General features: G+C 20.0%; 1 protein-coding gene across 2 annotated transcripts; it reads left to right on the top strand.

Annotated features, from left to right (window-relative positions):
• Positions 1–6,282: 6,282 nt before the first annotated feature.
• On the top strand, positions 6,283–14,523 carry LOC411806 (GTPase-activating protein and VPS9 domain-containing protein 1). Of its 2 annotated transcripts, XM_006571819.3 has the most exons (16): positions 6,285–6,609; positions 6,697–6,889; positions 6,983–8,327; positions 8,773–8,963; positions 9,082–9,241; positions 9,567–9,740; positions 9,876–10,037; positions 10,104–10,368; positions 10,482–10,570; positions 10,664–11,097; positions 11,626–12,115; positions 12,254–12,486; positions 12,588–12,844; positions 13,227–13,438; positions 13,567–13,952; positions 14,279–14,523. In XM_006571819.3, exons 2-16 carry the CDS (start codon positions 6,758–6,760, stop codon positions 14,408–14,410), a joined length of 4,662 nt encoding a protein of 1,553 aa, XP_006571882.3. In that variant the 5' UTR covers positions 6,285–6,609; positions 6,697–6,757; the 3' UTR covers positions 14,411–14,523. The 2 variants fall into 2 exon arrangements, 1 of the variants encoding a protein (XP_006571882.3); XR_003305426.1 differs by lacking the exon at positions 13,227–13,438 and having other exon boundaries at positions 6,283–6,609.
• Positions 14,524–16,156: the final 1,633 nt, after the last annotated feature.

Here is a 16,156-nt window from a genome sequence, read left to right as displayed (position 1 = left end):
GATTTCAAGAATATATATTAAAATATACATTATAATTAAAAAAATATATATATTATAATATATATTATATAAAAACATAAACGAACTTTGCCTCTCTTTGCATTTCTATAAAAAAATCTAATCTAAAATCACTTTTATTATATTCATAATAAATAATAAAAAATATCGTAAATATTCATTCTTAATTTTAACAAAGAGATTTCAACAGATGCTTAATATTGAAATACATAATGAAATATATTTTTGTAAATATTTTGAAAAATTAAAAGAATCCATCTATTATATATATAGGAAGAAGTTGTTTAGAATGTAGAATGATTTTGAAATAAAGTCATCAAAATATTTAAAATTAAATATTTAATATTAAAAATACATTTTAAACATAAAATAATTAATGTTCTAATTATATATTGATATTTATTACTTTAAATTTAGAAATATTAGTTTTCTGCACGATTTTAGTATCTTCTATTATATAATGTGATCAAAGAAATTATGATGAAAATATTGTATATATTGTATATATTTGACATATATTTTGTATTTATATATATTTTTTAAATTGTTTATGAAAATTTTTATAATTGTTGAAATATAGTTAAAAATATAAAAATATATTTTATAAAAAAAAATATCATTTAGAATTACATATTTTCAATTCAAAATTTGACAATATGGTCATAATCTAACTTAATATATAATAATATATAATAATAAATTATTTGAATTAAGATGTTTTAAAATAATAATAATAATAAATAACAATTCATACTTTTAAAATTAATTTTTAAAATATTTAAAATTTTTTAAATTTTTATTTTCTTTGTAATAGTTAAAAAATTGTTCTTTTTCTAAAGTAATTAAAAAATGATTTTCAATTAATTACTACTATTACTATAGATATATTCATAATTATTATTCTATCTCCATAGAAATATTCAATATATATATATATATATTCAATACAGATTCTTTGGATTTGACGAATATAATATCACACATATAGAACGCTATCGTTATAACTTGAAAAATCTATGTTCTGTAATTGAACAATTATAAATATAAGCCAATTATATTTTATTCAGTTATTTATTATATATTATTTATTATATTATATTATTATATTATATTATTTATTATATTATATTATTATATTATATTATTTATTATATATTGTATTATATATTATTTATTATATATTATATTTTATATTATATTATTATTTTAAATTATTACATAATTTTTTGTTAATAACTTGTTAATAAAATGAAAAAAAAATTTTTGTAAAGAAAAATGTTATTTAAAATTATTTCAGGAATTTGCAATCAATATTTTTAAAATGCTTTATATAAATTCATTTGATAGAAAGATTGACTTATAAATTCAGATTAATATCAGAGTAGATTAGGTAAACATATATATATATTTATTATGTTTATCTAATAACTAATTGAATGTATTCATCAGAAAATATCGAACAAAAATATTCAGTCATTATGTAACTTTAACTTTAAAATTAATATTAGATTTATATTGTTTTGTCCATAATAACGAATTTAAATTTTTTTTCACATTTAAATGTCCATCATTCTTATGATTCTGTTTATTAGACAAATTGTAAGTATAAATGTAGTGCTCTCAAATATGCTTCAAATTGTTGAATTTATATAGAAATAATTTCTAAAGTAATTGAGATAAATTTTAAATTAATATTTTTAAATTTTATTTATCAAAAACTATTAGAAGATATAAAAAAAAGTTAATTTTTAAAATAATTTTTTATATTTTATATTACTATAAAATATAGTGTATATTATATTACTATAAAATATTATTATAAAATTATAAAATTAAAAATTATAAAATTATGACATGGTTCATTTAAGTTTATCTTCATATTATATATTACAATATTAAAAATTAATAAATATTAAATTTGAAGACACAAATGTTATGCTATTCCTATTATTATTAAATATAATTCAATTCTCCTTTGGTAAATTTCCGTAGAAATTTTAAAAATTCATATCATATTATTTCTATAGATATGACAATGTTTGCTTTTAATAAGTTGGCAAGTGTTACAATTTATAATTTGCTAAATTATCTATTTTTGTCGAAATTTTCGAAGTTTTTGTGTAATTTATAATGTTAATTTTATTTTCTAATATTTTCTATAATATTTATTTTCTAATAATAATTTACAGTTTCAAGATGAGTAAGAATTCGTAGAGAAATATTAAGAGAAATATTTAATATTTAGTATAATCCATAATTTAAAAAATATAATTTAAAATATATAATAATAATAGACATTTTATACACGAATAATAGTAATAATATCAATAATAATATATTTTTTTTTCTTTTTCGAGGAAAGGAGAAAACAATCATTTCATGATGCACGATTTAGAAAGATTTAGATTTTGCTCTTATTTATAAAATGCAATAATGATTCATACAAAGTTAAATGTAAAGTTTGCAATTATTTATTTAAAAAATTATTATTCAGGAAAAAGAAAACTATTAAATATAAAAATTTAATTAATATAAATATAATTAAGAAAAATATAATTAATATAAATATAATTAAGAAAAATAGGAAAAAATATAAAGAAAAAAATTTATATAATCTTTAAAGAAAATTTTCATTCTTAATATTGATATAAATTTCTTAATATAAATTTGTAAAATAAAATGACTTAATTCAAATAATACATTTATTAGTGATTAAAAGATATGTCTTTGAAAAGAACAAAAATAATAGCCATTATAAAAATAAATATTTTTAATAAGTATATCATATTAAAAGAAAAAATAAATACTTTTTGTTATCGATATATTGATATATCATGTTAAATATTTACATACATATTGATATGATATGTTAATGAAAATAAAGTACAATCATATTTATTTAATTTCAAGATTTAAGACGGCACTGTAAAAAATTTAACATAAAAGCCTTACATATATATTACATATTATACAAATGTAAGTTATTGAAAAATAATAAATTATATTATAAATCATATTATTAATAATATAATAAATTATATTTTAAATCATATCATTAATAATATATTGAAATATGTAGATAATATATGATGATTCATACAAATGATAATTTAGAAAAAAAAATTCTTTAATTTCTTATTTAATACAAGTTGCTGTCTTGCTTTTATTCTATGCACTTAATTGCATATCATATAAAAAATAATTTATCTGACATGATATTCAGAAATTGTTATATTCAATTTCTATATATATATTTCTCGTAGAATCCAAAAAGAAAATACTTAAAAATTTATGCAAAAAAAACAAAAAAACTTTAATCATATAGATGATGATTATAACACGATGGTATTATTAAAGTATAGCATGAAAATATAATATATATATATATATATATATCACAATAATGAATAGTATATGAAATGTATGCAGTAATGAATACAACAATAAAATGTATATAATATGTATAAAATATAATACATATATAATGATAACAAATAATGAATAGTTTTATATAACAATTTTTATATTTTTATCAAAGCAAACATAAAAAATAAATTTAAACTTACACAACTAATATTTTTATAATATTTAATATTTATATTTTTATCTTTTATTATCCATTTACTAAAAAATATATATAATAATTTATAAATTTTAAAATTTGCATTATAAATGTTTGTAAATTTTATAAATATTTGATAAATGATTTTAAAATAAAAAGATTTTAATATATATTTGTTCGTTTTCTAAATGTTTTAGATTTTTAAATGTTTTAGATTATCAAGTAGTCCATTTTTTCAGATGATTTATGATTTAATAAATGATTTATATAAAATTGAATGATGAATATGAATATAAATATGAATAATAAAAAAAATTTACTTCTTTCATTTATTGTTATTGGAATCAAAACTATTTTTGACATTATAAAAGATTCAAAAATAATAAAAGAAATTAAGAATTAAAATTCAAAAAATAATGAAAAAAAATAAAAAAATTTTATGTTGATATTTAAAAATTTTATTATCATTAATTTATTAAATTTTATTATTATTATTATTAATAAAAACATTTAAACAATACTGTTTAATGAAAAATTTTTTTTAAACTTATTATTTATTATAATTTTGTAATAATTTTATAATCTTTTATAATATCAAAAATAGTTTTGGATGAGATTGAATAAAAATTAATATAGAAATATTTATAAAAGCATTCAATAATATAATATGATATGCATAATATATAATTTAATATAAATAATTTATAACACATGAATACATGATAAATAATTATTATATAATAGAACAGAAATTATAGAACAGATAGAATATATTAAATAAATATAATGAAATTTATAGAATTTTAATTTTGTATGATAAATATTATTCTATTTTTCTAAAATTAAAAAAATAGAATTATTATAATTAAATATAAATAAATTTTGCTATAAAATTAATACAATTGAAAATCTTAAAAAGAAATTAATTTTCAAAAACATTGCTAATTTTACATTTAACGTTATTTTATTTTAAAGATATTTTTCAATTATAACACAAATAAAAATAAAGTTTAAAAATAAATTAAAAACAAAATCAATAAGTGCAATTTCAAGAATTTTAAAATATTAATAAAATATATAAATATATTAGAATTATTTAATAATCTATATATTTTATGTTTAATTCTAATATATAAGTATAAAAAATGAATTAAAATTTAAAAAAATTATTTGATTTTATTTAATTAATTTAATATTTTATATATTTCTCTTTCTTTGTGATGAGAATAATAAATAAAATGATAATAATAGTAAGTAATAGTAAACAAAATGATAATAATAACAAAATAATAGTAAAAAAAATGATAATAATAGTAAGTAATAATAAATAAAAATGATTATTAAAAAATAAATTATACATATTATATTATAATATAGATTTTATATTTTTCATAATTTTACAAAAATTTGTGTTTATATATTCATATATTATCTATATATTTATATATATTGTATAATAATTATTTATCATGTATTCGTATATTATAAATTATCTATTATGTATATTATATTATATTATATCATATATATCATATCATATCATATTGTTATTTTTATAATAAATATTTTTATATTTTAATTATTATTATTTTTTTTAATATATCAATATTATATATTTTTTATTTCATACATAATAAAAAATTTTCATTTTCAATCATTTTAAAACATTTTCAAATAATTTTATATTAACGTACGGTCGCAGTAAAGCGACCTTCGTATAATATTATATTTTATCAAAACAAATATGAAATGATCATTAAGCTTCAAATCAAGAATCTGTCATAACGACAGATATATTATAATGTCACATATTTTTTTTTTAGAAATTCGCCAAAAGAAATTCACCAGAGAATTGATTTAATACTAAAGAGACTAGCTTAAGCATTTGGCAAATTATATTTTCTCTATATATTTTTGGTTCTAAATTTTTCTAAATCTATGAACATAACATTGATAAAAAAAAACATGATTTTTGCAACTATTTTAAAAAATATACTGTGAAAATTTGTTAGAATTGAATTTTTGTCAAAAAACTAAAAAAAAATGAAATCGATTTCTGTTGTACATTATATTAAACCAAACATTTTTGTTTATAAAAATTTAAAAAATTTTACGTATATTTGTAAAGTAAACAAGTTAAGAGAAAATCTAAAAATGAATTAATTGAAACTGAAATAATTGAAAGATTTTCTATATAAAATTGATTAATTATAAAAAATAAACAATAAAAGTGATCAAATTAAAATAATATGATATAATAAATATAATTAAATTAAAATAACATATATAAAAAAAAATTAAGTTAATAAATTTATTTTTTAATAATTTTGTTGCTATAAAAGAAGTAAAATTTAGTAATTTATTCTAATTTTATTACTATTTTTTATTATTTGACATTATAATTATAATAGAAATTGTCTTATTATTATTTGTTGATAAAAAAAATTATAAATATTTTTTTTATAAATATATTTTAATAATTTAAAATAATTTAAAATCGATAATTAACGATCGATAATTATAATTAATACCGTTCAAAAGAAAATAAATTACAAATTTTATTTAATTTATTCAAATTAATTACATCAAATTAATATAAAATAAACTGTTAATCATTTAAATAAAGAAGTTGGTAATAGTATACCAAATTAATCATTTAAATAAAGAAGTTGGTAATAAGTATTAAAATATATAACTACTTATAGTTACAGCCATTTGTCGAATAAAACTCTAACCTATAGTGGAAAATGATTGTGCGTCGGTACGAATATTGTATTGAGATAAAAAAGACAACAATAAAAAGTCATAATTTTGCAAGCAACGTGTAACTAAATTTAAAAATAATTTGAGAGATAACAGAATTTAAATCGTCATTATTTTAAAAAGAAATAGAATTATAATCAAAGTGATATTCCTTTTTATATTTCCTAATAATTAGCTATTTTCACTTAATTTATTTTTTAATATTTTGGAAAACTTTCTCTTAAACAAAAAGATAAAAATAACTTTTTTTATTTAGCATTATATAGGTATGGTTTTTATATAAATTACAATCAAATATAATATACAATATATATATATATAAAAATATTTGATAAATTGATAAATATTAATAGGATTGAAAAAGAGAATTTAAAAATTATTTCACAATAGATATTGTCTTGGGTATGCTTAGTAATGTCATCCGAAAATAGTGTAGAATCTTTAGGAACATTACAATGGGATATAATGGAATTAGCCAATCATTTGCGTCAAGAACGCTTGTTTGTTACTTCAGAACAACAAAATTTACAAATACTCAATGAAAAGGTAAGTAATAATAAAAAAAAAAAGATTAAAAATAAAGACAATATATGAAATAAAAACAATATAGTAAGAAAAAACTGACTGTATTTCCTTTAGGTATTATATGCATCATCAAATTTGGCACAACAAGCATGGATTACAGCACAACAGAGAGTTAATCTCAATCAATTGATAATGTCTAAACCATATTGTACACCAGCATCTTGTTGTCAAAAAGCAAATATATTGGAAAATTCAAATTTTGTTGATGTATATAAATATTTGCGTTATCAGACGTGTTTATTATATGGGGAATTTTTAGGTGCTCTTAGAAAATCTCCGAAACTACTTGCAATATGTTTAGTTGAAGGGGACAAATTATTACCAGATTCTGTGCAAACTGTAGTTCAATCATTAGCAGCAGGTTTATATGGTAGTTGTTTACTACCAGAAGATAAAATTTTGGTTTTAAAGTTATTAAAGCATCTAATGTTATTACAAATTGTACCATCAGATAATCCTCGAAGATTACTTAGATATGGCACATGTGCCTTCTCTAGATTTTATTCAGTCTTTCATGAAAGTCTATTTTCAGCTAAATTTTTTTTAACTGCTGCTTTACATAATCCTATTGTACAATTATTAATGGAAGATGAAATGTTTCTTGATATCGATCCAGATAAAGCACCTATAAGATTTCCTCCATCAGAGAGATTGAAGAAATTTGGCAAGGAAGGTACTACTGAATATGAAGCAAAACTACAACGTTATAGACTTTGGACAATTAATTCTCTATTTCACATTACACAAAAATTTATAATCAGTATACGGGAAAATATGCATTGTTTTCCAAGCAGTATATGCTGGCTAGTTAGACAAATGGCAGGATTTTTGGGGAAAAATGGAAATGTTGATTCAAAAGAAGTACATGCAATGTGTACGGATTTAGTTTTTACATATTTTATATGTCCTGCAATAGTAAATCCAGAACCATATGGTATAACAGATGCACCTATTAGCTATGTTGCTCGATTCAATCTTATGCAAGTTGGACAAATTTTGCAAATGCTTTCTTTAATGAAATACCAGGCAGTTGACAGTAAAACATTTGATCTTTATAAGAAATTCGATAAAGATTCTGTTTCTTCTATAATAGATGCAATAGTAGATGGTGCAACAGAAGATCTCGAAGACGAGCCTAATATCATCGATAACAATAAACTTCGAGGCTTTTCTCGTTCCGCTGCTTTATTTACGGAAACAGAATTGAATACATTAATTATATTTTTGCAAACTATAGCTACAGAAGCTACGGTAGAAAATTCATCGTCCACTGCGTTTGATGCAAAGCAATTGATCGATATGCTTTCTCAATTACCTTCTGGTTCTTTAACTGCTAATAAATTAGCTAACAATATTTCTGTTGAAACTACTATCAAGAAAGGAAGTTTATTAGGAAAAGGTAATTATATTTAAGCATTGGTTCTATTTTTTCATTTTTTTTTTAAATTTAATTAATTATTTTTAAATTTTAATTGTTTAATTCAGAAAAAAGTATTTATTTCAAAAATTCAATCAATTTCATTCATGATGCATTTTAGGAAATATTTTGATATATTTCATTTGATATTCTAATAAGATTATCTCTCAAATGTATATGTGTAATGATTTTCATAAAATCTATTAATCTTTTTGAAAAAAAAATTTCCAAATATAATTCTTTGAATAAAAATCTTTATGTTTTTATATTAATTTTTAACAAAATCTTATATTTTTATTACGAGTCACAATTGATTTTATTATTATTTTTATGCGTTTATAGTTATCTGAAGAATAAATGTGAAAAATAAATAAAAAAAAAATATTTAATTAAAGAAAAAAACAATTAATATTAATTTCTCTGATAGGAAAAGGTCGGGGAGTACGAGTATCGTCGTCATCATCATACTCATCCAATACAACTAATGATGGAGGGGATGAATTGAATGGTACTTCGACTCCTGAAGAAGAATCTATTGATAAAACTCCTCAAGATGTTCTTGTTATTCCTTTTGGACCAAATACAGGAGAATTTGTAGGTCTTTTAAGTGAACAAAAAGTATGTATTCTTTATTAATTGATATTTTAATACATAACCAACTAATACTAATTTCAATTTTATTTATTTACAACTATGATATTTACAACTATATTCTTTTTTTTTTTTAATATGACAGGTGTTATGCGCAGAACTTCAATGCAATATGGAAAATGGTCCTGTTAATTTGAATCTTTCAGATGATATATCTAATGTTCATGATAGACAAGAAAACTGTGGTGTTGAACGTACAGAAAATCAAGAAAAAAAGACAAGATTTTCATTGTCTCATGATGAAGGTATTGAAATATTAAAATTTTTTGATTTTTCAAAAATCAATTATTAAATTAAATTAAAATGAATGAAATATAATAATTGTTTATAATAAAAAAATTAATGAAATATATTGAACATAATTTATTTAAATTTAAATATTGTTTTTTTTTCTTTTCTTAAAAGAAATAATTTATTTATAATTTTTATTCATATTCATATGAAAGATTTGAATTAATTGAAAAATTATTTCAAAAGAAAAAAAGTTCAAAAAGAAAAAAATTAATTTATAAATAAAAAAAATTTATTTATATTTTATAGAAGATAATTATTAATATTGAATTCTATTAGTTTTATTTGAAGGTTTTATCGGAAATACTTCAGATAATTTAGAAGCTGTATCAGAAGCTGCTTCAAATCATAGTGTTGCTTCTTCACTTGAGTTGGAAACAGAGGATCAAAATGATAATCTTTCAGATATGGTATCTGCTAGTGTATCGGGACGAGGAACACCTAATATATCAGGTTTTGTTAAATTTTATTAAGATAGAAGATAAATAAATATAATAAATATAAAGTATATTTATAAATATAATAATAAATATATTTATTTGATATTTGAATCTATTTAATCTAATTGAAATGAATTTGTAATTGTAGGTCGTGATACTCCATCATCTCAAATTACTGAAGGAGATGAAGGACGAACAACAGGCGAAACTCGACAGTTAGATTTACCTCCATCGAATATTCCTATCAAACAAAGTCGATCCGAAATAGATGATAAATTTTGTAAATTTGAAATAAAAAAATTGATCGAAGGTATTTTGAAAAACAAAAAAAAAAATAATTTTTTATAAATATTCTAGTTTATGTATATATTTTTAGGAGATGAAACTGTTTCAATGGTATCTGATACCTGGTCAACAGATGTTTTGGCTTCAGATAGTGAAATAATAGAACAACAAGAAAAAATATTATATCCCAGTTCCGAACAAACTTCTTCAGTTTTACCAACAACTTCGGAATCAGTACCGCAAGCTGTGTTAGATGTTAGCGAAACTGCATCTGAAGCATGGAGTACTGATGTATTAGCTAGTGATTCTGAGAGATTAACAGAAGTTGATACAGACGATACAGCTAGTGTTGCAAGGTATATTTTATAGTGAAATATTTTATAGATTAAAAATTGGAAAAATTGAAAAAAATATAAGATACAAAGACAAAAATGTTAGAAAAGTTTACGTTATTATTGTCATATTTTAGATCCGATGACACTGCAAGATCTGAAATTGAAGTTGAACCTCGTAGTGAAGCTGAAACAACCGAAAAAACATTAGCACAGACGTTACCTCGTAAGAACTGTTAATATTTATAAAAAATTTCAATGCATCTTATTATTCATTTTTATTTTTACTCAATTAACATTATATTTTCTTCATTTTTAGAAAATGTTATAATAACTGAATGTATATCAACAACAAATCTTCAATCAATGTCCATAAACCAGGAAAATATACAATTTTCTACAACTATTCTTTCACCAACATCTCTTTCATCATCTTCTTTGAATGTAACTGGACAAAATATAAGGAGATCTGATTATCAAACAACAATATGTCGACAAGAATATGTTGATAAAAATGCCAATAGCATTGCGGATAGTGCGACAGAATATGATAAATCGTGTGAAGATAGATTAGTTCATCTCATAGATAAACTACATATAGAAAATGGAAAAGATCAGATAGAACGACAAACTTCTTCTATACATAATCGCATTACTGTAGCAGCAGTGACGCCAACTTTATTATTGTCTAATCATATTTCACCATCCATATTATCAAGCACAGAGAAATCGCACAATATAGTGAAACCAGAGGTTTGTATTTTATAAATATTTATAATTATTTCTGCTATTTAATACTATTAATTATTATATTATGTTATTTAATTATTACTAGTAATATTATTATTTTATTATTATTTTTGTTTTCATTAATGTTTTATTATTATTATCGTTATTGTATTTCTTTTTTTTTTTTATATATATATTTCATTGGTTTTATACCAATACTTATTTAATTTTTAGATAGCTTGATAGATTAATGAATAATAATGAGCGGCTGATACTGAATCATTTATAATTTATGATATTATGTACTTCAGAAAGTTTCTTTACCAAAATTATATATTTGCCATTATATCATTACTATATTATTAACAAAAGTTAAATGAAAATACAAAAGTTAATATATGATTAAAATATTCGAAAAAAATCTAATCATATCATATAATATATTTAAAAAAATAATTTTATATTCGAATTTTATAATCGTTTTAATGATTCAGAATCGGTTATCTGAAGATTAATAATTATGATATAATTAATTTTCAAAGCGTGTTTTAGTCGCAGGAACTAGAATGTAGCTTAGTCAGTTCTATTGAAGAGACTGTTAATGAAAATGGTCCGGATGGTGCTGTTGGATTAAGTACTGGTAGTTTAGCATCAAGCAGTAGTTCAGGTTCTGAGACACGAATAAAAAATACAAATTCAGAATTACCATTATCGATGGAAACATCAGAAAATTGCGATATGACGAATGATTGTTCAAAACCAACTATATCCAGTGGTGCAATACCAAAAAGTATCAGTTTCGATATGACTGCAGAACGCGGAGACAAGGAATTGTTGGACGATGATCAGAAAAATAAAAGAAGTTTTTTTGGAAAATTGAAAATGTCTCTACGAAATCGACGAGGTAAAATAATTCGTGGCACTGACGATATCGGCAGATGTTATGATCGAGAAGCTATGGGGGATAGTATTGACGTAGGACGGCATAGATTACGTAGAATAATGTCAGAAGATGTATCATCTACTAGTAATGCGAGTTGTGGTAAATATTGTTTTCTTTAATATTTTATATTACAATGTTTATAGAATTTATAGAAAAATAAAACTAAAAATAAAATCAAAACAAAAAAAGAAATAATAATAATAAAAAAATGATAAAAATGGTTTAAAAACTTTTTAGATAGTACGGATGATATTTTAGCTAAATATAGAAGAAAACCAAGTGCAGCAAGTGATACAGCATCAGTGGAAAGCAATCAATCTCGCACAAAAGAATCAACTGAGGATGAAAGACTTTTTATAGATCCAAATAACATTGAAATTTCATATGCATTTTCTGATGCAAAAAGAAAATTACGAATGGTACTTAGTACAGCTGATCTTCAACATATTCCTTGGAATACTACATCTGAGGTATTCTTGCAGTTGAATATTTTATATATTTATATATTTTATAAATAAAATTTGATATAATATTAATAAAAAAATATTTAAAAATTATTTATTTATTGTAGCGTAATTATTGGTCACAAAAAGAAAATGAATTAGTTGCTTTCTTACAATTGCAATTGGCAGAAGCTATTAATTTACAAGACAGAGCATTAATAGCACATCTTCATGAAACATTACGTTGTATTAGATTGTTTAACGATGATGGATGTAGAAAATTATTCAAATCATTGCGAGAAGATTATCAAAAACGATCGCCTTATATTGCATACTTAATCAGATGCCGACAAGGATTACTTTCTACATTGGCTCATTTGGACAGGTATTAATTCTGATTTTATAAAAATTTATCTTATACACTGATATACACTGATATCTATACAGAATGATCTAAATTGATTCATTTTAAAACTATTGATGGTACTAAAAAATACATAATTATATATAAGAAAACAAAGTTGATTTTCATTAAATTTTTACATAACTAGTTAACTTATTTATATTATTTTTTATTATGTATCTTCTAAAATCATTCATTTCATTTTTTAATTTTATTTGAAATATATATTTTTTTGTATCATCAATTTGAAAATCTAGAAAATTGCTTTAAAAATAAAATATTCTAAATATATTTAATTATATAAAATATTTATTATAATATAATAAAATAATATTAATGTGATGGTAATTTTATGCAATTTTAGATTGTGCATTAGAGTAAAATGTGATCGTGATGCTATTAATAATCATCTTGTATCTGTTTGTGTAAGAGTTTTTTTGGAAAAAAAAGAGTCGCTTTTACTACGTTTTTGTGACGAATTTAAAAAATTGACATTGGCAGATGAAAAACAAGATTTAGTCGATAGCTTCTTAAGCAAACTTCATGCAAAAATGGACAATGATCCAATTTGGCAATGTTAGTAAATTTATAATATCAATATAAAATATTATTAAATATTATAAATATTATAAAATATATTTTATTATAAAATATTAAAATATGATAATTAACTATAAACGTAATTGATTATGTTGTTAATATAGGTGCGTGCGAAAATCAATTAAACTTGGCAAGAGCTGTAGTTGAAAGAACTGTGATGGCACGTGTTTATCATAATGCACTTTATCCAAATGGAGACGGTGATATTTATAGGGACCAATTACTTCAAGATCATATTAAAAAACTTGCCAAAATTGTAACACCGAATCATAAGGACTTACGAATTCCAAAAATATATCATTATGAATGTCCCTGGCCGTGGGCTCAAGCAGAATTAGCTGTGATTTCAGCATATAAAACACCTAGAGATAAATTACAATGTGTTTTTCGTTGTGCAACTACTATCATGAATCTACTTTCAATGGCAACTGAAAGAGGAGTACCCGCAGCTGATGATCTAATCCCTGTACTAGTCTATGTTATCATTAAAGTAAGTATTTTATTCTTGTTTTTCAATTATATATATATATATATATATATATATATATATATATATATACACATACAAAATGTTAATATATTCATATATTTTAGAATCAATTTTAGAATTAAAAAATTTGGTATATAAAAATATTAAATTAAATTAAATTAAAATAAGTAATTTACGTAAAATGAGACATAAATAGAATGAGATAATTTTATCTCTGTCTTCAAAGATCTCTAAAGATAAATATGTTAAGATTCTATAGATTATTAGTAATATAATTATGACATATTTATATATACTTATAATAATTTTTCCAATTAAATTTTTAGACTAATCCGCCGTCCTTGCTTTCAACTATTCAATACGTGGATAGTTTTTATGGAAATCGATTAGGAGGAGAAGAACAATATTGGTGGACACAATTTTGTTCTGCAATTGAATTTATAAAGACTATGGATTAAATCGTATTAGTTATAAAATATCGCTGGAATATGTAGAAATAGTGTATTATATTTTTCATTGTCATTGTCATAATTTTTCAATAATTTTTGTTATTACAATTCTTTTAATGAGATTGTTATTCTCATCCTTTTCATTATTTTTATTATTATCATGATCAGCATTTTGATATTAATATCAATATATCACTATACTATCATTACTATTTTCTATCTTGCCACTTTTGTTAAAATTGCTCTTATTATTATTATTCTCTGCTATTATTTTGATTGTAATTGAAATATCTATAATATTTCAATTATTTTTATTGCTCTTATCATTGCTACCACCATTTTTATTATAATTTGATTGATTTTAAATAGCAAATATTAACACTATTATTTATATTATTATTATTATTATTATTATTATTATTATAATTATATTATTATTATTATTATTATTATTATTATTATTATTATTATAATTATATTATTATTATTATTATTATTATTATTATTATTATTATATTATTATTATTATTATATTATTATTATTATTATTATTATTATTATTATTATTATTATTATTATTATTATTATTATTATTATTATTATTACTACTATTACTACTACTACTACTACTATTACTACTACTACTACTACTACTACTACTACTACTACTACTACTACTACTACTACTACTACTACTACTACTACTACTACTACTACTACTACTACTACTATTATTATTATTATTATTATTTTGTTTATTATTATTATTATACTGTTGTTGTGTTGTTATCATCAACATTGATAATATTATAGTATAACATTGTATATTGTGATCATTATTAGTATTACTGTTATTATTATTTTTAATTTTATTGTTTTCAATCGTATTAGAGCATTATTAACAATTATTTTTATAGTAAAGAATATAAATGAATCAATATTCAATGAAAAATTTTCAATTATTATAATTTCTAAAAAAAAATTACACTGCAATCAGCTTGAAGTTGAATTTTAAAGAGTGAAAACCTATTTTCATATTTCTTCTTTCATTTTTTTAAAGATGTTATTGTATCATGAAATGAGAAAGCAAAGTTATTTTTTTTTTTTTTAAATTTGAAAAATTCAATTAGCTATCGATTACAAATATGGAAAATTTTTTTTGTAATTGTATAGATCTAAAAATTGAAATTTTTCCTTAAATTTTTTTCAATTTCCAAACTTTTATAATTTTTTTCTTTAAATTATTGAATTTTAAATATCAAAATTAGACGAGAAATTTAAAAAATATTAAATTTTTGTCATTTTCAATATTCAAAGTTCAATAATTTAACAAAAAAAAAAAAATAAAATTTTTGAATAATATTGTAAAGCAAAGATTTCAATTTTCAATTTTTCAGATGTTATAATGATTGAATTTTTTAAATTTATGAGAAAAAAATATTTTTGCTTTTCTATTTGTTATATGATATAAAAACATTTTTTAAGAAAATGAATAATAAAAAAAAAAATAAGTAGAGATTATATACTTTAAAATAAATTCAGACTGATTTTTGTACAATTTTTTTTATGAAATTATAGTAATTTAAAATATCATTTAGTTTTCATAGTACCATTCATTTATATTCTTTACTATATATTGAATATAAAATGGTATATATGAATATCTTTTTATCATATAAAAATGATATATATGAATATCTTTTTAAAAACTTTCTAAAAGATCATATTTGATACAATAAAAAAAAAAATCACATT

The sequence above is a fragment of the Apis mellifera genome, linkage group LG10 (genome assembly GCF_003254395.2).
Source record: "Apis mellifera strain DH4 linkage group LG10, Amel_HAv3.1, whole genome shotgun sequence".
In the NCBI taxonomy this organism is placed as follows: Eukaryota; Metazoa; Arthropoda; class Insecta; order Hymenoptera; family Apidae; genus Apis; species Apis mellifera.
Note: the sequence above shows the minus strand (reverse complement) of the source record. Positions and strands in the feature narration are given on the sequence as shown.